We start from the raw sequence: 26180 nt of genomic DNA on the forward strand, positions 1-26180 counted from the left end.
TCCATAACATTTGTGATGAGAATACTTTAACCATAAGTCTGTAACACAGTATTGGATTTGAAAGGTTGTTGATTCTAATGGCCTCTTCTGAAGAAGATGGGACACAGTACCATTAAAGAGGATCTTCACATCTCCTGATGTCTGTTTTAATAATTACTTGTTGTTTTTCATGTAATTAAAATTCTGGAGATCGTGTATTAGAATTCTTCGTTATGTTGTTGCTATTGGAATTGTATGAATAAATTGATGATCAGGAGTAACCCCCTCCCCTCGTCAATGGGGTTTTGGTATTGATCGAAACTGAGACAATGTTTGTTTGTGCTGATGTTGGATCTAGGATCAGTCATCAGCTAAGAGGATGAGCTATGAAATGCTACTCAACAGCATTTGCAAAACAGGAGAACACAGCAGGCAGTAGGTACTAAACGCCTCTCACCCAAGCACTTAACTAGAACCTGTAATTAGCACTGTTGGTAATGGTGACAGCTTTTTAACCTCACAATCCACCAGCTACTGGATGCCAAAATAATGGAAGACTTGCCCTTTTAGTAGGTGTAGAGCTTGTTGTAGCTGTTGTTGCAGTTCTGCTTTGTGCAAGGGAACTGTGAAGATAAGCTTCCATTTCTGGTTCATCTAATTCACTGAAAATATAACAAGGTTTGTCTGGGAAACACTGTAACAAATAAACTTTTGTCTGTTTTCTGGTCAATCAGGAAAGGCCAACAACAACGTCCAGTGGGATGAGGACTCCATGGAGTATATGGCTGCCAATCCAGTAAGGATCGCCTTTGTTTTGGTTGTTCATGGAAGAGCTTCTCGACAACTCCAGAGGATGTTCAAGGCAATTTATCACAAGGACCATTACTATTATATTCATTGTGACAAGGTAAGGATCTGCAGCTTGTCCTTGTCACTCACCACAGACCAATAGAGTTTTTCTAATAACCATTTGTTAAAAGTGTAGCCTATAAACACAATCATAATGTAAACATAGAAACTATCCAAAGGGAACATCAATATCTTGTCTAACCATTCTTTATTGTTTTTGTTTTGTAAATATCAATACTGCTATTTTTGTAACTCCCATAGACTATAACAGATTGTGCAGAAAATTCGGCTTTCCTCTCTTTCTACTCCTCTTATCATCTGCCACAATAAGAGGCACAAGATTCATGTGTTCCCAATTGGCAAAGGGACAACCTCTCTTCCCACATCATAGCTTTATGGACGTCATTACAATATCCATTTAAAGGGGTTGTGCGAGGTTAGGATAGGGAATAACTTTATTATCAGTGGGGTTCAACTGCTGGGCACCCCACCAATCCCAAGCACAAGGGTCTAGTCAGTCCTTGAGTAAAGCAAATTCAAGCGCTTCAGCAATCTTTGATGCTGTCATTGAAGTGAATGGAGAAGTGGTGCACTTTTGTAACTTTCACATGAGGACCAACCGGACCCCCATTATCAGGATCGGTCGTGATCCCAGCAGTCAGATCTCTACTGATCATAAAGTTATACTCCACCATGTTGATAGGGAATAACTTTCTAATTTGGCACAACTCGTTTAAGGGAAAATGTAGCAGTAGAACAATTCTGTATATTATTTGATCACCCCTTGCTATAGCCGTTCCTTTAACTTCAAGTGTCCGTGTTCATGATAATTCGTATAAATGTCAACTAGTGTATATAATTCCAGCTAAATGACTAAATAGAAGTTATTTTTCTCCCTCTCTTTCTGCACAGAGATCCAATTATCTATACAGACAAGTAATGCAGTTTTCCAGCCAGTACCCTAATGTCCGTGTCACAACATGGAGAATGGCAACCATCTGGGGAGGGGCTAGTCTGTTATCCACATACCTGCAAAGCATGAGGGATCTTCTGGAGATGCCAGACTGGTCATGGGACTTTTTCATCAATCTCAGTGCTGCTGATTATCCAGTCAGGTACAGTCTTCCTTTATGCAACATAACATTTTATATGCATATTCCATGTGGTCCCATGTGTCTCTAAGCATGCCGCGGTACAAGTAAATTTCACACCAATAGTGGATTTCTTGATACATTACTATACAGGAGGCACCCTTCCTACATTGGCTGATAGTGAAGCAAGGTCTTTATGGTAGTTGCAATGATAGTTCTCAGTAGAATTACAGTTTTCATGAAACAATATATTTTGAGTATGCGATAAATGTCTGTTAAGTAGGGGTCCCCTCGGAAACCGAAACTTATGGGGACTACATGGATCTCTTGACTCCTGTTTGGTGATGCTGGCAGGCGAACTCAGAAACAGTGGACATAACTCACGGACAGACATAACACACTGACTGACAAACTCTTGAAACACTCACCTGAATACCTGCACACATAGCCAGATGGAATAATTCTAGAATGCATGAGGTATTAGTTTGTATTTTGGCCAAGATACTTAAGCCCATAAGCCCAACTACAAGGGTCTTCGTTGTCTCTCGGGTCCTTACACTAACAAGACAGCTAACCCTAGGAAACCTGCCTGCAAGCAAGGCGATCCTCCCTATAAGAACAAACCCATGCTGGAACCTAGGGACCTACCTCATTCTAGATGATAAAGGACCCAAAGCAAGACACAGTTCACACTACACGTACCAAAAGCCTCAGACATGCAAGAGCATGACACTGTTCACACTGAACATCCTGAACGCTGCACAGACATCTAATGTCCAGCCACACGCACAGACATGCAGGAGCATGACACTGCCCACACTGAACACACTGAACAAACAGAGTAAAGGCCAGCAGCTTCTACCAAAGGAGCTGGTATATATGAGCAACAGACTTTGGGGATTTTCTGGCTGGAGCAATCCACACCCAGCCAGCTCAATCAACACCACCTGAGAAGCTATGCTGCTGAAAACCTATGTAGTACAACAGATCCAAGCAGTGAACCCTAACAACTAGCTTCATCTGCCACATTGGAGAGGTGGTCATGTTTCCACACTGCTGGGTATCTGGGAGTTACAGAAGGAGATGAAAGCTTGTGTTTTTCTGCATCACCAACTAACTTGATTGCAGAGAACCAAGCAAAAGTCCAGCCGCCTCTACATTCAAGCCAGTGCAGCAAGCAAACACTTGGTATTGACAAACGGGTCAGAAGTGGCCCATGCTGCCTGTAACATATAAATGATTCAGATGGGAATAGCCCTTCAATAGGAAATACATTTATTAAAAGGAAGAAAATCTGCCTTGTGTTACATTGAACAATGATCCCGATTGGTCGCCCTGGGCGGCGGCACATTGGCGAGATGCTTCTAGACGTTCATTTCTTTGTCATTTTCTCAACCAAAATAACTGTATGCAAAGTCACCTGGTTTCTAAATAAGGATGTCTATACAGGAAAGGCGAGATATGTGGACAGTCAAGGAAGTGAACAATTGTGGTTGACGTGTTGTTTTTCTCCATCTGTTCGGCTTCAGACTATCACATAGAAAAAGTATGAAAAGGGACAAAAAACATCCTGTTATAATACAAAAAAAACGAAATATGTCAAAATCAAAAATTTACACCAAGCTGCATTAATTCATATTAGATACTTGTCTGCTAAAAAGTGTCTTCTAGCTTCATTTACTATATGGGAATATTTCCCTAGCTCATTCTGCTGGGATTCATTCCCATTTTGATTGTTGGGACTGCCCAGTATATTATAAATATTGGGATTGTTTATAGAAGCTCTAACATCTAACCGGTATTGTAAATTATTCTACTCCAGTTTATGAGCCCTACTGATTTTTGGAGACATTATAATAGGTGATAGCTAAGGACTGAGGACTTTCAGCTTAAAAGGGTTTACCAAGATTTGGTGAACCAAAGGGGTTTTCCAGGGAAATGTTATAGATGACAAATAGGTCATCAATAGTCGATCGGCCTGGGTTCATCGTTCAGGACCCTGAACGACCAGCTGAGTGGGCACAAGCTGCCAGAGTCGCAATAACAGAGAGGTCTGAGCAGAAGCCTCTGCACCGACCTCCGTGTTATAGCCGGCGCTTGTAACTGCAGGCACGGCTCCCATTGAAATCCATGGGAGCCCTTCCTGCAGTTACATGCGCCGGCCACTATACGGAAGTTGGCGCAGAGGCTTCCACTCCGGCCTCTGTGTATTTGGAGCATAAGGTTCCGCACCGATCTCCAATGTAGTGGCCGGTGCTTGTAACTGCTGGCATGGTTACCATTGATTTCAATGAGAGCCGTGCCTGCAGTTACAAGCGCTGGCCACTACACGGAGGTTGGTGTGGAGGCTTCCGCTTCAGCTTATTGGTCGGAGTCTCGAGTGACGGACCCCGGCCGCTCAACTATTAATGACCTATCTTGATGATAGGTCATCAATAGTATTTCCCTGGAAAACCCCTTTAAGAAAAAATAAATATATATGCACGGAATCGGCAAAAGTTAAAAATAAATACCACTCACCCAATAAATAGCCCCCAGATCCAGCACTGCCACTCCGGTTCCAGAAGCTTCTGCAGTGGTCACATGCCGGTGATTCACTGCAATGGTCAAATGAAAAATGCATGAAACATCGGGGTGGGGGGTAGGGGTGTAGCTTTAATAGTTGAGTAGTACAAAATGTACACTTCTTTATCCAGTAGGAAATTGATAATTAGAGAGCAGTTAAAGACCTGCTCCGATTAACAGGCAACAAAGTTTGTCCAAATGTTTGTTTGCCTGGTCATTGGGCCGTGTTAATATGCACCTAATCAGCTGATGAACAAGCAAAACACTTGTACATATCAGCTGATTAGGTCATTTATTCTGCAGAGAAAAATCCTCGTTGTCTGCAGCATATCTCCCGGTGTGAAGAGGAGATGTACTGCCCACAATCATGATACTGCATTGGAGGTGAACGATTATATTCACGTTGTTCATCTCCAATGCAGCTGGCATCGATCTTGTTGATTAGCGCTAGAGATGAGCGAGCACCCAAATGCTCAAGTCCGCGTTATTCGAGTCGAGCTTTTCGTAACATTCGAGAGCTCTACTCGAGCAACGAACCCCATTGACTACAATGGGAGACTCAAGCATTTTTGTATGTGGAACGCCGGGTGCCAAGCTTTTTTTTTTCCTACGTTCGTCTCTCTCTCGCCAGCCAGCCAAAAAATTTGCCAATGACACGCGCTGCGTCGCGGTGGGGAAGGGCCAAAACAGGAGCCAAAAACTGGGGCGGGGTTGAACACGGCTTGATGCTCGTTCGAGTAACGAGCACCATTGAGTACACTAATGCTCGAACAAGCATCAAGCTCGGCAGAGTATGTTCGCTCAACTCTAATTAGCGCTCATTCAAAATGTAAAAGGGCCATTACACGGACTAATAAGGACATGAGGCTAGATTGGAGGAGATATGTTAAAGTTATCCACTGGTTTGTAAGCTGAGAAGTTGATTGGAGGCACTTGTACCCCAATGCATTCTGTTTTGAATCAAGTCATTATTTTTTTGTTATTATTATTTTCACAAACTTTTTTTCTTAACAACAACAAAAACTATCCGGCGGGGTTCATGCGATTCATCAAGCAGCATTAGTGTCTGGTCTGTGCCGGACACAGCACCACAGTAAATGTCCTTGTCCTTGTAAGAGTGTGCAGTGCTGATGTGAACAAGTCCTTACATACGGTGCCAGGATGCCGCAAACTTTAACTTGACATTTTCAATGGACTGTGTTGTATTAAAAGTCCATTTAAAGTTTAGTGCATCATGGCATTCTATGCAACACGTCAAATGTCAAGTTGAGGTTGCTACCCTCCAAAGAGCAACAGAACAAAGGTGCCCTGCATTGTTTATCCAGGTACTGCAGCACATTGATAGACTATTCTGAGGATCATTTATTCAAGCCCTCATGCTGTCCCTGTTGGACTCCTCCCTGTAATATAATGTGTGTTAATATTTTGCGATCATCTGTGATAAATTATTTGATATTTTCCTCTGTTGTGTTAATAATTCATACTTTATGAGAGGAGTATATGCATGAATCACTCGGATTATGTTATAATTCACCATTAAAGAGGTTGTCGAGTCTTATGTAAATAAAGCTTACTCACTCATAATGGAAAGCTATGCTGTGCTGTATTAAATTCATGCTCTAATTTTGTACCATTTTCAAGATTTCAGCTCATTGTCAGTAAATGAAAACATTGCTGTTTACATCCGGAGGCTACAGTTCTGCCCAGACTTGGCAATCCGCAGTGAGCTAACTGCATGAACCCAAAAACTGCTTCATTTTAGATAGACAGATACATTAGAGAAAAGTCTTAGAACACAAGAGGTAACTGCTAAGACTGTATTCACATCTGTGCCGGAGCCTCTGTTCGCAGCTTTGGGCACAGATGCGCCATGCAATCTCGGATGAAATAGCGCAGCATGCTGTGCTATTTCATCCAGGGAAATTTCTGACCACTTGCTAGAAGCTGGACGGACCCCATTATGATAAATGAGGTCTGTTGCATGTTGTTTGGGTCTGGCACTGCCGGTTTTTCTGTTCAGATTTCGGGACAGAACTGAACAACTGAGAGCTGGTGGGAACTTAGTCTTATGTGTTTGTCACAGAGATTTGCCTAGGCTGGATGTATTGTAGCAAACCTTGAGCTGTGAGAAGTATTAGATCTGGTCCGGAAAGTCTTCAGGCTCTTTCACTTTCTTTACATTTTATTATGTTGTGGCTTTGTGGAAATGTAAAAAAAAAAATTTTTCTCATCATTCTGCCCTCAGTACCCCATAATTTCTGCCATTCTTCTCTGTAGATCCTCTCAAGCTCTGTTAGATTGGATGTGGATCCTCTGTAGACAGCCATTTTCAGGTCTTTCCAGAGATGTTCGATTAGGGCTCTGGCTGGGCCACTCAAGGACATTCACACAGTTGTCCTTAAGCCACTCCTGTGTTGTCTTGGCTGTGGGCTTAGGGTCATTGTCTTGTTGGAAGGTGAACTTCCGCCCAGTTTGAGGTCCATTTGCTGTAGATCAGGTTTTCATTAAGAATATCTCTTATTGTACTTGCTCCATTCAGCTTTCCATCAAACCTGACCAGCCTCCCTTTCCCAGCCACTGAAAAACACCCCCACAGCATGATGGTGCCCCCACCATGCATCACTGTAGGGATTGTATTGGGCAAGTGATGAGCAGCGCCTGGTTTACAATGGACATAACGCTTAGAATTTAGGCCAAAAAGTTCAATCTTGGTTTCATCAGACCAGAGAATTTTGTTTCTCACAGTCTGAGAGTCCTTTGGCTGCTTTTTGGCAAACTCCAGACATGCTTTCATGTGTCTTTCACTGAGAAAAGGCTTCTTTCTGGCTATTTTGCCTTAAAGCCCAGATCTTGCAGTGATTGTTGACCTTCTGGAAGTTTCTCTCATCTGCAAACAAGATCTTTGGAGCTCAGCCGGAGTGACCATTGGGTTCTTGGTCACCTCGTTTACCAAGTCCCTTCTCCCCTGATACTTAGTTTGGTGGATCGTCCAGCTCTAGGAAGAGTCCTGGTTTTCTAAATGTTTTCCATTTAAGAATTATAGAGGCCACTTTGCACTTGGGAACCTTTAGTACAGCAGAAAGTTTTGTAGCCTACTCCAGATCATTGTCTCCACGCAACCCTGTGTCTGAGCTCTACAGGCACTCCTTTTCTCCTTATGACTTGGTTTTGGCTCTGCTATGCATTGTGAGTTCTGACACCTTGTATAGACAGGGGTGTGTCATTTAGAATTTTGGCCACGAATTTACCACAGGTGACTCCAATTAAGGCATAGAAAGATCTCAAAGATGATCAAGAGAAATTGGAAGTCCCCAGAGCTAAATTTCAAGTGTCATACTAAAGTATGTGAAAACTTATGTCAATGCAGAAGTTTAGCTTTTCATAAGGAAACAAATACAAACATTTCTAACATTCTGTTCTCACTTCGTCATTATGGGATATTGAATGAAGAATGATGTGGGGAAAAAGCTTGATCTTTTTTTATTTGCACAAGGCCTACAACATAAGAAAATGTAAAAAAAAAAAGTGAAAGCGTCTGAAGGCTTTCCGGACTAACTGTAAACACGAATAGCCCCATTCACTGACAACAAGCAGACACATTGTAAATTGTGAAGAATACAAACACAAACTATATAAAAAAGTTGTATGGCTTTTTATTATACAGTTAAAATCTTCATGTATGAAAATAATGTGATGACAATGTTCTCTTTGATGTAGAAGTGACCACCCTAACCAACCCTTCATTACTCATAATCATTAATCCTTGGGATTTTTTGTGTGTCAGACCCTATTTGCTGGCTGGGCTTAGAGTTTGGGAAAATTGAGGGTTTTACCATTTTACAGTACTTACAAGACTGAGGTTAAGATTTTAGTTTTACTTACTTAATTTTAAGTTTCTAATTATTGTCGTCTTTTGGTCAGAGCAAACTGATCATTTTAAGTAGCAGGGAAAGCTTAGACTACAAGAACCATGATTTATGTCCCAACTGAAATAATTCCTTCTCCACATAAGTTTAAGGGAAAGGCAGCAAAATAGGGAGTGCCTTCATGTGTTAATCACTAGCAGATGCCCTTTAAAGTATAGTCTTTTATGACAAACCCTCAAACCCAAAAATTAAAACTTTACTGTGTTCTCAGGTCTTCATATGCAGTGGCTGAATGCAGTCTATCTCTTCTAAGGCTGGCCATAGACATTAGAATGCTGGTTGCTGAACGCTATTTCGCCAAACATATGTACACAAGGGGTGCACTGCTTGAGCATGAGTTATGAAAGTAGAAAAGGTAGAAAGCCACTGCCAGACACCTCTGGTAGGAGTTTATCTCTATGAGAACAAACTTGCCCGATCCTTATCTTCCTCGAGATCTGCCATCGGAGGACACTCTGGAGGCCTCTATAAATTAGATGACCATCTAAAATCGTATGGATGATCTACAGGATGTTTGTAGAGTGTGAAACAACATTCTGTCAGTTACCATACGTTTATTTGTCCAATAAGAATGTGTCCGCACAGACCATAAATTTCACCTTCACTGATAATCCTAGGATCACACCATATTTATTCTTTAAACAAGTTTAGTAACAAGAAATCATGGGATCTGTAGGGTCTGTAATGGTGGCATCTCCAAGATAGGAAAAAGTTAGCTTCTCCTCCTGTTTGAATTTCAATAGAATCTAATATATATACACATCTTAGCATGACGTGGTGCGGTTTCTTATCAAAATTTCTCCGCCTTCATGTGGATGCATTATGTAACTACACTCTATGCATCACAGTCACTCATCATCACCATAGCATCTACAGGGTGGGCCACGGAGAATTAGCCCAGCGCCATACCGGTATGAAAGTTGTTTAAAAGAAACTCTGTCTTTGTTGCCCATGGCAACCAATCACAGTCATTTCTTATACTGCTGAGTAGAGATGAGCAAGCGTACTCGGAAAAGCACTACTCGCTCGAGTAATTTGCTTTATCCGAGTATCGCTGTGCTTGTCCCTGAAGATTCAGGTGCCGGCACGGAGCGGGGAGCTGCAGGGGAGAGCGGGGAGGAACGGAGGGGAGATCTTTCTCTCCCTCTCTCCTGCCCGCTCTCCCGTGCTCCCCGCTGCGACTCACCTGTCGCCGCAGCGGCACCCGAATCTTCAGGGACGAGCACAGCGATACTCGGATAAAGCACATTACTCGAGCGAGTAGTGCTTATCCGAGTACGCTCGCTCATCTCTACTGCTGAGGTAAATTGAAAGCTGTAATGTGATTGGTTGCTATGGGCAACAAAGATTTTCTTTTAGACCAAAGAGTGTGATGCTAGGCTCATTTTCTATGGCCCACCATGTACTACAAGATTCATGCCTCACATCCATCCATGTCATAAAATGTACATGGTTTCATCAATCAGCTGCTGAGGTTCCACAATAATGGTTTCACTAAGTGGCAAAATCTTGATTTAACAAATTCCACACTAAAGTCCTGTGAAATCATGGTGCGTCCTCAAATATCTAATAACGTAGAGGAGCGCCAAGCGGACACCTTTGTATTGTAACTATTATTCTTAACTCCACGGAATAACTTTTCTGAGCCTAGATAGATAGATAGATATGAGATAGATAGATAGATAGATAGATAGATAGATAGATAGATAGATAGATAGATAGATAGATATGAGATAGATAGATATGAGATAGATAGATGGATAGATTGATAAATATGAGATAGATAGATGGATAGATAGATAAATATGAGATAGATAAATATGATATAGATAGATAAATAGAGTAGAAAGATAGATATATAGATAGATATGAAATAGATAGATAGATATGAGATAGATAGATATGATATAGATAGATAAATAGAGTAGAGAGATAGATATATAGATAGATATGAAATAGATAGATAGATAGATAGATAGATATGAGATAGATAGATAGATAGATAGATAGATATGAGATAGATAGATAAATAGAGTAGGGAGATAGATATGAGATAGATAGATAGATAGATAGATATAAGACAGATACCATAGATAAATAGAGTAGAGAGATAGATATGGGGCAGATAGATAAATAGATATGAGATAGATAGATATGCGATAGATAGATAGATAGATATGAGATAGATAGGAGATAGATAGATATCAGATAGATAGATAGATATAAGATAGATAGATAGATGTAGATGCAGTTCAAAGGAGCAGGCAGGTGGTGGAGCTTGACTATAGGCTTGGAGCACAATAATTGCACAAAGAGGAAGTGGGGGGGGGCTAGGACATCGAATTTGGCAGAACAGGGTGGAGCCAAACAAGAAATTGAATCAGAAGCAGGAAACAAGGGCAAGTCATGCATATAAAGGGCTGGATAGCTCAACAGGTAGAGCCACCACCTGGAGTACAGGAGCTCCTGGGTTTGAGTCCTGAAACACATCACAGAGCATGCACACAACTATTTCCATAGAAGTCAATATGTCAACTCCTGTTTATTTTTTCTGTGGTCCATAAGACTGCTGTAAAGAAAAAAAAGTGTTAGACTATGACTATGCTTAGTGGCCAGTGTAAAAACTGCAAGATTTTAGCATTTTATAATATATATAAACAGGGGAAATAAAACAAAATCCACCAAAAATGTAAAATAAAAATGTTTAATACGAAAACTTGATTTAAATAATAGATAATTTTCTAATAACACACTCCCTTTAAAGGGATTATTTAGTCTGAATAACCCCTGTCCTGTCAAACATGATTGGCTAATTGATTAATAGGAGATCCTACAACTGGTACCACCCACAGCATTGCTATCACCAATCAGATCATTTCACAGCTGACCAACCTTTTCACTGTACCCATATATAAAGAGTTATCTCCTTTCCATCCATCAGAAGTTACCCTGGGGAAAAATATTGACCACCCACCCATAGTATAGAGTGTCGTACCTAGGCATTAAACAGTAGTGTCCTATCGACTCCCATCTATACATGGAGACTATATAATGGCTTGGGAATAATATATTTTCTGTTTGTCAGATTTCAATTAAAGGGCTATCAGTTTTTGACAGCTGGAAGCAATCTTTTTACACACAGTGACTATTGCTACTTGCGGTTTGAGTTAATTAGAGTGCACGTCAAATCCTAGCATGTAAACCCACCCTAAGCTGTTAGACTTTAATTGACTGAATTGGAGTTATAAAATCTAACTTTCGATGTAGCCCTTGGAAGAATTCAGTGGCTGAATTCATACATGGCAACAAGAGGGATGAAGCCACAAACACTTTGAGAACAATTGACTCTTTGAGCCTTTGAACAAACTGCCTAAACTAAGTTTTATAGAATGTATTGATACTGAAGGAAACTAGTTTGATATTTTCCGCCATGTTGAATTTACCTTGCTGAAGGCATGTGCTGCTGTGACTAAAGCTTACACCACAGGCAGCAGAAATAGCATTGTGTACCGAGCAATCTGTGCTTTTAGCTAATATGTGTAATGTATAGAAAGCTGTGACACAGCTTGACACTCTTCACTGCAGTAACTGACTTAAGGTATTGCCTAGAGCACTTCAGATCCTCCGAGCTATCCCAGTAGACTGACTCTTCTCTGCCGGTGACATCATAAGGTTATGAAGCTATGCTTAGAAGCACAATAGATTTTTCTAGACGTGTATGCATTGTGATATATATATATATATAGATTAAGGCATTATAGCCCATGTATATAATTTAATATAATGCGTTTTACGTCAGAGAAGCACAGAACATTGCTCATATAATTCTGAAATACGCATTTTTCCTATTTCCATAATGGTATTATTTGAAAGGTGGCCTTCCCATATTTTATTGCAGTTTTCTCCTTGGCTGTACTCTTCAGCGTCGAAATTCATTTTAACACCTAAAAGAAATAGTTTGCATTTGTACTGCCCATGGTGTATATTTTTGTCAAGTAGGAGACTATACCCGTGTTACAGTATTTGCTCTCTATCAACTAATTGATTTCAATGACAGCTGCACCTGAAATTACAAGCGCCGGTCACTACAAAGTATTTGCGGCAAAGACAGCAGGCGTCCGCTCAGCTGATCATCGGGGATTCCAAGCGACGGACCCCAGCCGATCAACTATTGATGACTCATCCTGAGGTTAGGGCATCCGTAGTATTTTGCCTGGAAAACCCCTTTAACCCTTTGCAATCCAATTTTGGATTCAGGGTTTCCTAGGAGGCTCTCTCTTTCTGCCATTATACAATGGCGCCATCTGCTGGATAAAGCCAGTACTGCGGTATGTGACATGCTGGAGAGGCCCCCGACAACAGAGCGTCCAGTAATCTACAGTAAGAATACCCTGCTGGACGTCTTCTGACGTAGGAGCTGTACAGCCTTCAATCAGAATGTCTTTAGATGTCAGACAGTGGATTGGAAAGGGTTAAGACTGTACACATCTTCAGAGCTACTGCGGCTAATCTCCAGTGGTTGGAGCTTCACCATTCTCACGTTGCCATACAACTCAACGGTTCCGCCGGCTCTTGGTATGTACGTCAAGCGGAAATCAGATGACCTCCACAGCCAATGAGAGGCTTCAGCATCAATGTCTTCGACTCCTGGCATCATGGCACTAAGCAGGTGACTGCTGCGGCCTCTGATTGACTGCAGTGGTCACCTGACTTCTACCGGATATACGTAGCAGGAGCCAAAGGTGCTCAGCTGAAGAGATGCAAGTATCGCCTCTTTTGTTCTTTCTTGCGATGGCCATCTATTGCAAAAAATTAAAAGTGGGAAACCCCTTTAAAGGTTATGTTGACCACTGAACATACAGACACACTCGATAAGCATCCCATCTATTCAAGCGGTAACATACACAATACCAACTCCACGAGGTCGCTGCCATAAAAACTGTTGATAATCTTGTACAAGTGTCACAGGCAGCGCTGGTGATTACCATTGCATTGACATACATTCAGCCCGCCTGAGCGAATACACATATAATCTATCCCAGATGTTCTTCATGAGATGATTTCCACGCTTAAATCTGTGATACTGTAATTCTCCTCCCGTGTTAACGTCTGTCGCTAATTAATGAAAGATGAAAACACACTAACGGGTAACAAAAGGTAGATTTACATGGGTGAACAATTCCATTGTCTAGTGAAACCTTGCTCTTCTCTTTGGATCTGCTGCCTGAAATGGAGCATATAACAAATGAAAGTAGGTCAACCACTATTTTTATACCATGTAACATAAATGTGTGTGTGTTTCAACTGTTCCGTTAAGTCTCAGCATTTGGCGTTGGGTTAGAGATCTTCAGCTACAGTGTAGCTCTAGTGCATTAATCAGCACATTCACAGAAGAGGGCCAAGGGGCTTTTTGTTGCTGCTTTTTGTATAGGAATGATCTATTCAGGCCTGTTCAATGGATTGTTCAGGATTAGAAAAACATGGCTGCTTTCTTCTAGAAACAGCTCCACAGCTGTCCGAGGGTCGAGTCTAGTATTGCCGATCACCTCTGTTAACAAGCTACGGATAGATGTGGCATGGTTTTTGAAACAATGCAGCAATGTTTTTCTAATCCTCTACAACTTTTTTAAAGGGAATGTATCATCGGAATATGATATATTTTTAAATGTTTCTTTGTGTTAATTTTTATTTTTTCAGTGATTCTATGTGCATTTTAAAAATTCCCCCAAACATTTGAAATCTTGCAGTTTTCACGCTGACCGCTAAGCCTAATAATAGAATGTGACTTCTTGTTCTGTAGAAATCACTTCTCAGCAGTCATTTCATTATCATCACAGGCAGGATTACAATGAAAGGTAATAAATAAATAACACTAAACCCACCATTCACATTAGTTGATGGTCACAGCACACCGCCTTGCCCTTCCTGTACAATGACCTCTATACAGGTCACAGAGCATGACCACAATATTCTCTTATTGAACGTCATCTCCAACGTACTGCTTCCTATGGTTCATGTGTCTGCAGTACAGAATAGCGAGTGGCTATTATTAGGCTTAGTGGCCAGAATGAAAACTGCAGGATATTAGTTCTTTTTTTACATATATAGTGACATGGAAGAATTTAAGAAAATCATCAAAAATTTAAAAAAATATGTCTAACATAAAAGTTTGATTTGAATAATTGGTTATTTTCTGATGACACATCCCCTTTTCGCTGGCCATACATGTAAGAGTTGAAGAGATTCTGTCATCACTTTTTATCCCCATAAACTATATTATAGGACTCAAAGGTGAAGGAATGGGGAAGCTCATGAAGCTACTTATTATACTTACTGGTTCCCCTTTTTCAGCACTGTGTCCCCCGAGAAATCAGCACACACACATAGCGTGACTCTTTACAAGGCCCTATGTACATGCTCTCCCATTCATCCCTATGGAAGAGTGCATGCACACAACCTTGTAAAGAGTTGCACTCTCTGTGTTCACTGATTTCTTGGGGGCACAGTGGTGAAATGGGGAAACCAGTGGCATAACTATAGGGGATGCAGTTGCACCCGGGCCCAGGAGCCTTAAGGGGCCCATAAGGCCTCTCTTCTCCATATAGGGAGCCCAGTACTATGAATAAAGCATTATATGTGGGGGCCTGTTACAGGTTTGCATCAGGGCCCAGGAGCTTCAAGTTATGCCTCTGGGGGAACCATGCACACAACCTTGTGAAGAGTCTTGCTCTGTGTGCGCTCTGATTTTTCGGGGGCACAGTGCTGAAACGGGGGAACCAGTATGTATAATAAGAAGCTTCCTGCTACCTCAAGTTTGAGTCCCATAATGTAGTTTATAGGGATAAAAGAGGCGCTATAAAATGACCGTCAAAATGACAAAAACGTTACATCTGACATCTTTCCCAGGTCTATAGTTATCTTTAAAGTTGACTGATGCCCGGCCTTTTTTTTTTTCATTTTTCTTTAAAAGATTTAAGTATGTACATTTATCACTTTAATTTATATACAGTACATGGCATAGACTATCTGAAACAGGCAACATATTAGCAATGCAATAGTTAAAGGCTATGCCCACTTTTGCAAGCATTTCATTGTTGCAAAAATATCTAATAAAAGATTTTTGAAAAATTCCTGATTGATAAAGATGACACACAGATCTCCATTGTTACGGACTACAAGCAGATCCGGTAGTTTGATCCTGCAGTCCTGTGTCATCCCACTGTCATACAGGCAGCGGGTTAGTACAAAGGTCAGATGAAAGTACGTATTGTGGAATTCTGGTTCTTTAATGTGTAAGCAAAGGTTCACTATTAACCCCCAAATGGGTGAATTTGGAATGGGAATCCCTTGCAGGTTTCTTAAGATTTCAAGACAAGCACAATGTCTTTAAATTATACGGCTCGGTTGCCAAGGGAATCTATTTCTCTCAACAAAGCACTTAGTATATAAACTTGTCAAATCTTATCCCCTGCTGGTATTAAGCTTGAAAGTCGATGGATTAATAGTAATATTATCTATAATCAAATAATATGCAAAGGATTGCGATTTGTAAACTCCGAAGGCACAAAGATTAGACAAATGAATGAAGGAATTGTGGGACATAAATGGAGCTTGGAGAGACGTTAAAGAGAACCCGTTACCTGGCTAGGGCGCCATAAACTAAATTTTGGTGCTGTTAGGGCAGAGGACAGTATTTTTCATACTCACCCACTTTCTGGTTCCCATGTGCGCACTCTCCCATAGACTTGTAAAGGAGAGCATGCACGGGACACTGAAAATAGTCAGATTTTCAGCTAGCATGCAGACAGGAACCAGGAAGCAGGTGAGCATGAAAAAACCTTATCCGAGCAGCAGTAATAGTACATCACAGATCGGTTCTGGCTGTATATTTTAGGTGACACCCCACTCTAATGTTTGGAATCAAAGATAACATTGATGCCAACTGTTTAACTCTTTATATGTTGACTACAGTATCAAAGAGAGAGGTGCTTCCTCTGACACTTTGTCAGTCCCTGGATTGCAAGGTGCCGATAGGTTGCTATGTCAACCTATGGCTTCAACAATGATTCCCGGGTCTGTCATGTATGGATGCAAAGCCCAATAGACTGCCTGTTAGTGTTACACTGACAAGTATAATACACTGCAATGCATAAGTATTGTAGTGCATTATATCACCTATCAGGAAACTGGAAGTTTTAATTCCCTAGCAAAACCTATAAAAGGTAAAAAAAAAAAAAGAAGATGCAAAAAAGGTTTTAGAAAAATATTTTTAAAAAGCACAAAAAAAAGCCATCTTCCCAATAAAAATTGCTTTAGTCTTGGGAAAAGAAATATTAAAAAAAAAGACATAATTTGTATCGCTGTTGTTATAATGACCCATATGATAAAATATGAACATAACTTATCCCACGTGTTAATATTGTAAAACATTTTACCAAAATTGTTGTCTCTTGTTCATACCATTCCCTCTAATTTTAAATTTAACCATACATTGTACTCCAAAGTGGTACTATTAAAAATATAAATCGTCCTGCAAAAAATGAGCCCTCCCATTGGTACTTTGACAAACAAATAAAAAAGTTATGGCTTTCAAAATGCTTAAATAAGCAAAAAAAAAAATCACTGCATCATTAAGTACCAAGCTGGGCAATAACAGGGTAAGTGAAGCTGATTGGCCAATTAACAGAACAAAAAGGTGCTAAAACTTTAGAATATTTAAGTAAAATGCTACCAAAAATTATAAAAAACAAAAAACATCACAGAGAAAATTATTGTATAACAGCCACTTTTCACTTGCCTACCTATATTAGAATTACAATTGCCTACCTATATTAGAATTCTGAAATATCTCCCAATCCTGTAATGGGTCTTGTTAAATATCAACCTTGTTCCTTATCTGGTATAATGGCTTAGCAGGCAATGCGATTCTGTCTGCCAAAAAGTGGAAAATTGATGGACTAACGAATAGTTGATACCGAGAGATGGCTTTTACCAGCACAACAATTCTATTGGAATCAATGGGACAATGATGGAAGCATTTTATGTTTTCCTGTAAAACTTGCAGAATAGGATAACATACAGGCAATTCTTACAGTCATTTTCTGGTTTAACCCCATCTGGTGGTTGAAAGGCCAGTTACCTAAATAATTTTTGCTGCATTTTTATTTCATAATATATAGGCCTATTTTTAATAAGACCTTTGGGAGACATCCATACTGTCCCTTTATTTATTTTACACTTTTCCATTATAACTGGGCATCCATACGACGCACTGGTTAAAGGGGGAAACATCCCCATGTAGTGATAATAGACACCTTTGAGGAACACTTTTTTTACTTTAATGCATGTATTTTGGGCTGACAGTAATTTTTGTAAGGTTTAATTAAAAGGTTTTGCAGCATTTGTCTTCTGCAGCTTTTACATGTCACTGTACATAGAAACTGCAGTATTCTCATTGAAAATCTGTTAGTGAGGCTGGACTGACAGCTTGTCTTTCAGTCTTTAACTTTTCTTTCCTGCACATTCTTATCAGCTAATTTATGAGCACAACAAATATAAACTGTGTTAGGGCTCAGTCAGACGAGCGTATATTTGTGCGCATCTGTGCTGCAAAAAAAAATGCACTGCACAGACGTGCAAAATTCACGTGACCGAAGCTCTGTGCCCATTGCTTTCAATGGGGCTGGTGCTACAGCCGCCAGCCCCATTGAAAGCAATGGGATGCAGGCAACTTCCCTCAGTGATTTTCAGGGAAGGGCTTGAAATATAAACCCTTCCCTGGAAATCATCCCTAGCTGGTGTAACAAAAACAAAAATATATATATATATCCATCACCTGTCCACCACTGCCAGGGCTCCAGTGCTTCTTATCGCTTGGTCCCTGACACTGTTCTGAAGCTCTTTGAGCAGGTGGGGATGATAAAGCCCCCGCCTCCTGAAAGCGCTGGTCTGATTGGCTTAGCACTCAGCCAGTCACAGGCAGCGCTCAGCTATTAATTGAATTCAATGAATGACTGAGCGCTAGATCTTTTTTGAAATTAATAGGTTAAAATAATGGAGAAATTATTCAAATTCCATAAAAACAATCTTTGCATTTTTGAAACCCTTTCATACTTAATGCAGCCCTCCATTGGCATGCTAATCTGTAGATAAGCTGTGTGAAACCACACATAAAAGGGCTAATCTTCACATCCTTTGATATATGATAACCTGTTTGATATTACTGGAATAATTGAATTTAGGAGTTATCTTAGCATTGTAATTTATATTAATTGCTAATCATACAGCAAATGCTGTAGACCGGCATATCCTGACTTGCATTTAAACGCTCATGAACTGTCATGGCAACGGACTGCACATCTTTTAGAATTAGGTGACATAGTAAAGGAATTATTAGGTTTCTGCATGACAGCTACCTGTTTGACATTGAAGTCATAGTGTGGAGTGAAGGAGGGGCTGCAGCCGACCAGAAGGCTCAACGCACCATCCACTGTGTAGTGGACCTATATGGAAGTTCTGATCTGCTTCATTCCCTACGATGGGAGAGAGATGCAACACCATACCTTGCCATTACTGGTACACAGTGGATGGTATTTTGAGTCTTCTGCACTTAAGCTAATTGGCGGAGGTGCAAGATGTCTCACGCCTGCCAAACTGCTATTTATGATTTATCGTGAGGATAGGTCATACTAGTGTTTATACTAAACGCTTTGGTAAGTCCACCGACAAGCAGAAGAAAGTTACCAATCATCTGTAAGTACATTCACAGATTCTTGCAAGATTGCAGGTCATAGGAAATTGACATCACATGTACATGTCAGTGCCCTTTGAGCCTAAATCTTGTAAGAGTCTGTGAACATATACAAAGATGATTGGTAGCATTCACTGGTTTATTACAAATCTAAAATGAATTTTATGTACCATATCTCCAAAAAAAAGTTGAAGTGACCCCTTCTTTATATTGTGGCGATTGCACCCCAGTAGCGCCGATCCCTCTAGCAACGCTGACAATGTTGACAACATATTTTTTTTCACAAGCTAGGGAGGATTTTCAGGGAAGGGCTTACATTTAAAGCCCTTCCCCAAAAATCACTAAAGGGGGTGCCGGAATCCCATTGCTTTCAATGGGGCCCTGGCAGCCCCATTGAAAGCAATGGGCACGCAGCTTTGTTCACGCACTTTTTTTGCACATCCGTGCAGCGCTGTTTTGCACGCACGTACGCGCCTGCAAAACAACGCTCGTGTGAATGAGGCCTAAATGTAGATGCCATTGCCTTTCTCTAATATGTACTCTTCTAGGCCTTTTGGATGTATCTGGTTAGGACTGGATCCACATAACAAGAGTTTTTTCTACATCCAAAATGACCTGAGGGATCGGAGCTGCTGGGGTGCAATTACCACAATATAAAGAAGTGTCACTTTAACTTTTATTTGAAAACATGGTACATAAAATTCATTTTAGATTTGTAATAAATCAGCAGCAGTGGCAGCTCCATTGAAAGCAATAGGAGAACATTGCGTTCTTTGCCACAGCTGTCACGGCTGTGACAGCTGTGGCAGGGGATTCTTTCGTCCCCACTGTCACAGTGTTCAGTGATGAGGGAACTCCCCACGGGGAATATTTACACGCAGTACGGACGTATGCGGTGCATACATGTCCTATCTTTTGCAGGTGTGCGAATTTGCACGCCTGTAAAACACACCCATGTGAACACACCATAGGAAAACAATGGTTCTAATAGACGTGGGGTTTTGTGCGCATATGTGCGCAACACAAATACACGCTCGTCTGACTGAGGCCTAACTGATACATTGCAGTAGCCATTAGCAACATGGTGGCTCTTTGATTAGCATTCTAGTAATTGGGTTCCAGGTTACAATCTTATTAGGGCAAGATTTGCATAAAATGTATATGCTCTCCTTATTCTTGTATGGGTTTTCTTCAGGATGTCCGGTTCCCTTACACGTTTCACAACATATTCATACATTACCTAGCTTTATAAGTAAATGGCCCAAATGTGATATGGAAATATTAATTTTCGAGTCCATATTCGAGACAGAAACTGATGTGACTGATTATAATTTGGTTACAGAGCTGTTACCACAAACAGTTTGCAGGAGGTTCTACCAATAAAGCCCACCGATTTCAGCTTCTTCAATTTGAACTTGAGTTGCCCAAACTGGAAAGACCCTCTAATAGTCGGTGAATTACCTAGTATGCAGTATATGTCTAGCGAGAAAATTAGTTTCAACATATTCTAAAAATATCTTCCAATATAAAAGTACTTTTACAAGAGTCTTAACACAGCGGTGAGTCAGTGGATAAAATTGAGGTTCCTCACCTGGTTTTCGTATTTTCGGTTCTGTGTGCATTAAGTAGAATAGACTATTCTACAAAATAGTTTTTGGTATGATGAGCTGAACTTGCTGACACCAGTGACTCCTGTGTAGTGTATTTTTTATCTCACAAAGCAAACCTTGGCATTTATCTGTGTCACTGTTTCTTGAGAAAGCTGCTGATGGAGGTGCTCAGCACTGATAGCGAATGAAGGTTACAAAAACTGATTTCAAATGATGGCCAGGCATTTTCTATAAATATGTGTATGGTCCTGCTTTCTCGGTTAACCCCATAGCATAGTTTTTGCCAGTGTCTAGAGAGTTTCCTCCTAAAACTGTTAAAAACTGTGTAAATATATTTCTGATTGTACTACTGTATATAAGAATCTATATATGAGCCAATGTCTTGAACAGCATTAGCAGTCCATATTGACCCGTATAGTGCTAATAGAAGTGGCGTAAATGCTGGAAGATGCGACTAGAGGAGAGCGAGCGTACTCGCTAAGGCAAACTATTCAAGTGAGTAGTGCCTTATGCGAGTACCTGCCCGTTCGTGTCAAAAGATTCGGGTGCCGGCGGGGGAGAGCAGTGAGTTGCGGGAGTGAGCAGGGGAAGCGGGGGGGAGAGAATGAGAGAGAGATCTCCCCCCTGTTCCTCCCCGCTCTCCCCTGCCGCTCCCCGCCCCCCGCCTGCACCCGAATCTTTTTAGACGAGCGGGCAGGTACTTGCATAAGGCACTACTCGCTCGAGTAGTTTGCCTTAGCGAGTATGCTCGCTCATCTCTAATGCTCACCCATGTAGAGATGTCAGATGTGGTAAGTATAAAATGGCATTCCTTTTGACAGGACACAGCCAACCATGGTTGGTGCGTTTCATGCCCAGACTGGGAGCTTTGTCTGGTCGCTATAAAATACACAAAATAAGCCCACTTAAATAGCAATAAGACACCAAGCTATTAGGAATCACCATTTGACCGTCACCTGGCCATAAGTTGCGAGCCAACCCTAGCTCTATTCTGATTGTACTATTTGTTGGATATTTCCAAAGAAATACATTCTGTGATTGTTAACATAAGAGAACCATTAAAAACATAAATAGATTAATAAAACCATTATAAGTCATAGTTAAATTAGTGTGGGTAAAAATGTCTAAGAGTAAATAAATTCTGTTTTACAATAGTTTTAAAAAAGTGCTAAAGATAAATAAAAATTTTAAGCAAAATTAATTAATAAAAGAAAAATGATCACTGGAATGATAATACATACCTACACAGAAAATAGGAACAGTGCAGCATTACGATGATTCTTCCTATTCTGTGTGTTTATGGTAATGCGGACACCTAACCACTTGGTGGAATGGTCTTCTTGCTACTTAAGTGTGCTTTGTTTTGTGTACTTAATAGTTACCTGGCAAAGTGAGTGGGCACAAAACACATTGACCGTGTTGGCTGTGTCCTGTTCAACTAAATGCAGTGTTATACTTACCATATCTGCCATCTTTACATCACTAGTAGAGATGAGCGAGCGTACTCACTAAAGCAAACTATTCAAGCGAGTAGTGCCTTATTCGAGTACCTGCCCGCTCGTCTCAAAAGATTTGGGTGCCAGCGGGGAGAGCGGGGAGGAACATGGGGGAGGGATCTCTCACTCTCTCTCCCCACCGCTCCTCCCTGCTCACTCCCGCAACTCACCGCTCCCCCCCCCCCCCGCACCCGAATCTTTAGAGATGAGCGGGCAGGTACTCGCATAAAGCACTACTCGCTGGAGTAGTTTGCCTTAGTGAGTACACTCGCTCATCTCTAATCACTAGCATTTACTTCTCTTCAATTAGCTCTATAACAGATCCAATTGGTAGCATTGGCATCACTAGGGCAGCAGCAGAACTCTACTTTACTCAAAGCTCTCACAAGCTTTGTTCCTTGACGAACACAACAAAAGTGAGCGTAATACCTTCTGAGGTTCTCTAGCAAGCACCCCTCTGATCTTTTCTTCCACAACATATTGACCTGTGAGATATGGTGTCTTTGTGATGGTTCTAGTGGAGAATACTTGTGTAATACAACAAATTGTTATGGTTATCTAACTCTATTGCATACTGATTGTCAGACCAAAATACATGCATTTAAGTTAAAAAACAAAATTTGCCCCCAAAGCTGTCCATAGCCTTTAAGATAACTTTTCACTGAAAGTAATCACACCTAAGTTAAATTTTCCTCCTCTTCTCGTAGGGCTGTACATGATAGATTTGGCCACTCTCGGTCTTTTGTTTCCCCATATGAAGGTCAGCATTTGGTTTTGAAGGTCTTTAATCAAGCTCTTTGAAATCCGATTGGGGATCGTGGGCAATTTATACAAGACCTTCAGAAGAAGCATCATTTTGTTGAGAACTATTCCTCCCAACCAGGAAAATTCCACTTTGTCGTAATTTTGTATATCTGCATGTAATTCATTGGTTAGTGTGGCTATATTATTATTTGCTATGTTTGAGGCCGGAAGGGATATTTCCATACCTAGCCATTCAATACCTCTTGCTTTCCATGCGAATGGAAATTCCCTTTTTATCTCGTTCTGTGTTTTAGATGGGATATTAATGGCTAGGATTTGTGATTTGGACGGGTTTACTTTGTAATATGAGACTGCTCCGAATTCCGTAAGTAGTTGGGATGCCGCCCTTAGGGACTCCACTGGGGAAGATACCATCAACACTGCGTCGGAAACCGGAACTTTTGAAGAGAGGTTCTAGTACCATTAGAAGGCCTGTTCCCTGTGTTCTTCAGAGAGAGACACAAAGATCTATCTATCTATCTATCTATCTATCTATCTATCATTTCCCCATATATATTACTACTTACTATAAATCATAATATATTATAGAATTATTCACTATGCCAGGACTATACAAAGTTACGGACAAGCAGTTTGTAAGCAAATTAAAGAGCAATGGAGTGGGTTGATGTTTAGTCTAAGGAATAAATGAAGCAAGATGTGAAGATTCAGCAAATTAGAAAAGAGGAACTTATAATGAGTATTTGTCCTTCTTGCGACTGTCCTGGGGCTTATTAATACATATTGGTCTGGCATTTTGCGTGGCTTTCCTTTTTTTTTTCTTCATTGGCTTAAAGGAGATGTCCCGAGGCAGCAAGTGGGTCTATACACTTCTGCATGGCCATAATAATGCACTTTGTAATGTACATTGTGCATTAATTATGAGCCATGCAGAAGTTATCAAAAGTTTTATACTTACCTGCTCCGTTGCTGGCGTCCTCGTCTCCATGGTGCCGACTAATTTTCGCCCTCCGATGGCCAAATTAGCCGCGCTTGCGCAGTCCGGGTCTTCTGCAGTCTTCTATGGGGCTCCGTGTAGCTCCGTGTAGCTCCGCCCCGTCACGTGCCGATTCCAGCCAATCAGGAGGCTGGAATCGGCAATGGACCGCACAGAAGAGCTGCGGTCCACGGAGGAAGAGGCCATCTTCAGCGGTGAGTAGAGAAGTCACCGGAGCGCGGGGATTAAGGTAAGCGCTCCGGTGAGCTTTCTTTACCTCCCTGCATCGGGGTTGTCTCGCGCCGAACGGGGGGGGGGTTGAAAAAAAAAAAAACCCGTTTCGGCGCGGGACAACCCCTTTAAGGCATTTTGTGATTTCAAGGGATATCAGTATAAATGGTTCTACATAAATGAACATACAACTCCAAACAATAATGAGATTTTTTTTTCTAATCTGTAAGATTTGTTAAACCAATATCTCTAATTAGATTAAGGACTCAAGTCTTGGGGATTGAGTTGAATGCATCTTTTGCTACTAGATGCAATTAAGTTAATGTATTATAAACTGTTCTATAGCTTATTAAAGAGTGTCAGTCACCTACATACAGTGAACATGGACATTTTGTAAAATTCGCTATTTACATATACACTGCATGGGCACTCTGTTAAAGACATGGGCCCTCTCACGATTCCCTGTATGGAAATTAGGCATATGACCCCAGAGTATAGAATGAAATCAAGTGAGCATGTTTTCCATGGATCAGTTTCTGTTTGAATCTATATTCAAATGATAAAATTAATCGATTTGAGCCACTTTGAACAAGGCCTGCTCATTGATGGTAGACTAACCGGGCCAGGGATTCAATGCCAAACTTGTGGGCTTTCTCCTGCAATGATATCGAAACTATGCATAGAATAGTGTGATCGAGGAAAAACATCCACAAAAATTGGATCCTGTGGATGTAAAAACAACTCATGGATGAAGGGGTCAAAGGAGGATGAAGGGGTCAAAGGAGGATGTCAAGTATGATATTGAGAAAACGGCAGTGCAGTCAAGTAAACCGCAACTGAATATAATGCTAATGTTCCAACTAATATGTCTGAATGTACTCCATCGTTCGTTAGCACGGATGAGTTGTAATAGCAGACAACCAGTTCTAGTGTTAGTGGTGTCTAAGATAAATGGAAAGACAAGACTCCGGTGTGCAACAAAGCACACAAATCGGATCACTTAGCAGTTGAAAGTAGAGATGAGCGAGTATACTCGCTAAAGGCAATTAATCAAGCGAGCATTGCCCTTAGCGAGTAGCTGCCCGCTCGAGACTGAAGGTTCGGGTGCCGGTGCGGGGGAGCGGTGAGTAGCGGCAGGAGGGAGTGGAGGGGAGAGAGGGAGAGAGAGATCTCCCCTCCATTCCTCCCCGCTCTCCCCCGCAGCTCCCTGCCCGCCGCTGGCAACCGAACCTTCAGTCTCGAGCGGGCAGGTACTCGCTAAAGGCAATGCTCGCTCGAGCAATTGCCTTTAGCGAGTATACTCGCTCATCTCTAGTTGAAAGACATCTCCTGGTCAGGTGAATCCAGATTTCTGTTGCACTGTGCTGATAGGAGATAAGAATTTGGCACAAGAAGCATGAATTGATGAACCCCTCCTGTTCAAAGCTTGTCAGTACCTCCATCTAATTTTCAGCAACTTCAAGAAGCTTCCTGTCCACAGGGGCCGATATTCCTGCAGAATGATCTCAACACCTAATGGGATCTATATCACAACAAATTGCTGTGGTTCTGGAGGTCAAAGGTGGTCCAACACTTTACTACATGAGGGTCCCTAATAAAATGGCTTTTGCATATTCCCATGTGATATGATCATGCTTGCATTAATTGCCTCTTTATATTGCTAGAGTCACCAGACATAGAGGAGTCCCAGTAGCCTTTGACCCCAAAAAAGGTTTTTATAATCTGGTATAGGATTAGTTCAGAACGATAGAGTTCACCTCTCAGATCTCCCCTATACAGCAATTTCTAAAAGGAACTTCTTAGCAGTGATGCCAAATTATAGATATTTAGTAATTTATGATATAAAAAATATTCAGGTCATAAGATGTTTAAAGGGGTATTATCGGTATGGTTCCAGATTGCAACATGAACTCCTGCCCTTCAATGGCAGCCACATTTGAGT

At 41.1% G+C, this 26180-nt stretch overlaps 1 protein-coding gene across 1 annotated transcript in view; it reads left to right on the forward strand.

Annotated features, from left to right (window-relative positions):
- Window positions 1–26180, forward strand: part of XYLT1 (xylosyltransferase 1) — a 278816-nt gene that overhangs the window by 178116 nt on the left and 74520 nt on the right. Inside the window, exons 3-4 of the mRNA XM_066576241.1 lie at window positions 714–886; window positions 1741–1943. Coding sequence (XP_066432338.1) covers window positions 714–886; window positions 1741–1943 — 376 coding nt within the window. The remainder of the gene's footprint in view (window positions 1–713; window positions 887–1740; window positions 1944–26180) is intronic.

Source organism: Eleutherodactylus coqui, chromosome 8, assembly GCF_035609145.1.
Source record: "Eleutherodactylus coqui strain aEleCoq1 chromosome 8, aEleCoq1.hap1, whole genome shotgun sequence".
Lineage (NCBI taxonomy): Eukaryota > Metazoa > Chordata > Amphibia > Anura > Eleutherodactylidae > Eleutherodactylus > Eleutherodactylus coqui.